Here is a 2202-nt window from a genome sequence, read left to right as displayed (position 1 = left end):
GCACCGAATACGGTGGACAGCCTCGATTCGCCGAATTACTTGCATAGCTGGTTGGTATTATAACATTCGCTTCCCTGAGTGACCGGAAATATTGTAGTGTTAGACGTCTGAAAGTCTAATGTTCTATCGTGATCCACGGCTATCTCATGTTTTTCAGACTGATTATTCTTTGTGGCATTGGTGTCTTTGTGGGCGATCTGAAAAAGCCGTCATTGCCGTTCGCGCCGATGACTCCTAAGAGACCATCAGTCATACGTTTTCTGGCTGAGTATAGGTGAGTGGCCCTGGAATTCTGTCGTTTTCCTAGTAAACCGTCGTTCCATCGCTGATGGGTACAGCCGTCAGCCTCTTGCGTTGCTCTCGCATGGTCTAGCAACCCTACTAGTGCTGATTGAATCAGCCTGGAGGCTCGAGTTTTTTGAACTACAGTAATTTACCCTCTCTATCAGGTCGTTGATGATGTTCTGCACATGTCTGATAATATTCGCTGTTGACTATCATGTTTTCCCCTGGGCCTTTTCAAAGACGGATACGTAATAACGGCCGTGGGAGTCTACTTTGAAAGTAGTACTTTCGAGTCGTTGAGAGGAGTGGGAATAGTCTGGCAATTTGTTATGGCCTTGGAAATTGCCCCTAAAACGGGGCATCCCTTCTTTTTCTACAACTTGTTCTTGTCAGATTCGGATACTCTCTAATGGATCTCGGCGTGGGTTGCGTTATCTTTTCTTCAGCCGTAGTGAGTCGCCACTCGTCCGCACCGTAAGCTATAAGTTGCTCTCTTCTAGGCAGTCATTTCTCCCAGGTTCAAATCCCGGCCGGTGCATCATGAGTCAGTGACGAAGAGAATGTTGATGCTGCCCCTTCAACCTTTGATAGCCCTGTATCATGCTTGGCCGGTTGTACTCCTAGGAGTGCTTCGATTCATATCGACCACTACTATGGGATATTACGTGCCCACAAGCGAATATGGTGTAAGCAATTTGGCAGTCATCATTTGCGATTTCGAATTCGGAGTGTCGCTAATCGAGCGTGTTGATAATACTTAGAGTAGGAGAAGGACGTATGAGCCTTCGTAAAGCACCCAGTGAGTGTCAATAACGTAGGCTGCCCACAGCGGAGCCGGACGTATCATCAATACAGTCTCCGAAAGATCTCAAGTTACTCGATAATTTTTCAATAGTAGTCGAACAATCTCAACGAGGGCGTATAAGATGTGTCTACTCCTGTAGGTGCATTGGAATTTCTTCCTCACTATAGCAGCCGTCCAGATGTTTGCATCCCTCGTACCCCAAAGACTGCCGACGACTTTGCTCCTAGCTATGGCGCTATTCATAACAGGCTTCCATCAGTACGCCGCGACAATGGTCCGTCTACGGCGGCGGCGTCCATGGGTTCGTCAGGTACCTGCTCACCTCGCCATCGATCAACCTAGAAGACTTCGTGTTCTACGCGGAGAGGATTGACTTTATCTCGGCTAATAAGGTAGGGTGAATCATTCATATTATAGTGTTATTTTAATAGTCTATTGCTACATTGTATACCTTCGTTATATCCTTGAATATCTAATATTAATAGGTATAATATGAAAGTAGATTGGTCTCCTATTTTATTGCTGGAAACAACATTGATATGAGCGTATGGGGAGAATGGTTATCTTTTTCAGGAGGGCATCCTTGGTGTGCCGGGGTTCATAGCAATCCACCTATTTGGAGTGGTTTCTGGCAGGCTGTTGTTCGCCCTCAATTACTCGAAGAACAAAGCTGGCAGTATAATACTCATGAGTGAGCACGCTTGACTATCATTGGTCTTACGATGTTGCGACTCGTCGTGTGTCGTCTTATTGCGAGCAGTTTTGGTGATAGAGAGTTTTGATTAAAAAACCGTCAAATCCCCGAATCTGTGCCGGAGTCTGAGTCCACTTGGTTTCTCTTCGTTCAGTCGCCTATGGTGTGCTGTTCTTCGGCACCTGCTACGGCTACACCTTCATGACTGATGACATGGGCCTCCTTCCGAGCCGCCGACTTGTCAACATGCCTTTCGTTTTAGCCACAACCTTTGGGAACTTGTGAGAACCAACAAGCCCTTGTTATCAAAAATACGCTCTCCAGATATGTGATGGGCGTTGTAGCAGTTATCGACTGTTTGGTGCCAGCAACTCGAGAGATCCCGCTTTTCATGCAGGGATTCCAGGTAGCTGGCTCT

At 46.6% G+C, this 2202-nt stretch overlaps 1 protein-coding gene across 1 annotated transcript in view; it reads left to right on the top strand.

The window, feature by feature from the left end:
- Positions 1-449: 449 nt before the first annotated feature.
- Positions 450-2202, top strand: part of Pmar_PMAR024176 (GPI-anchored wall transfer protein, putative) — a gene marked incomplete at both ends in the record, with an annotated part of 1889 nt that continues 136 nt past the window's right edge. The window contains 9 exons of the mRNA XM_002777290.1: positions 450-533; positions 679-750; positions 845-971; positions 1230-1348; positions 1401-1482; positions 1664-1781; positions 1939-2065; positions 2109-2145; positions 2195-2202. Coding sequence (XP_002777336.1) covers positions 450-533; positions 679-750; positions 845-971; positions 1230-1348; positions 1401-1482; positions 1664-1781; positions 1939-2065; positions 2109-2145; positions 2195-2202 — 774 coding nt within the window. The remainder of the gene's footprint in view (positions 534-678; positions 751-844; positions 972-1229; positions 1349-1400; positions 1483-1663; positions 1782-1938; positions 2066-2108; positions 2146-2194) is intronic.

The sequence above is a fragment of the Perkinsus marinus genome (genome assembly GCF_000006405.1).
Source record: "Perkinsus marinus ATCC 50983 genomic scaffold scf_1104296952136, whole genome shotgun sequence".
Taxonomy (NCBI): Eukaryota; Perkinsozoa; order Perkinsida; family Perkinsidae; genus Perkinsus; species Perkinsus marinus.
Note: the sequence above shows the minus strand (reverse complement) of the source record. Positions and strands in the feature narration are given on the sequence as shown.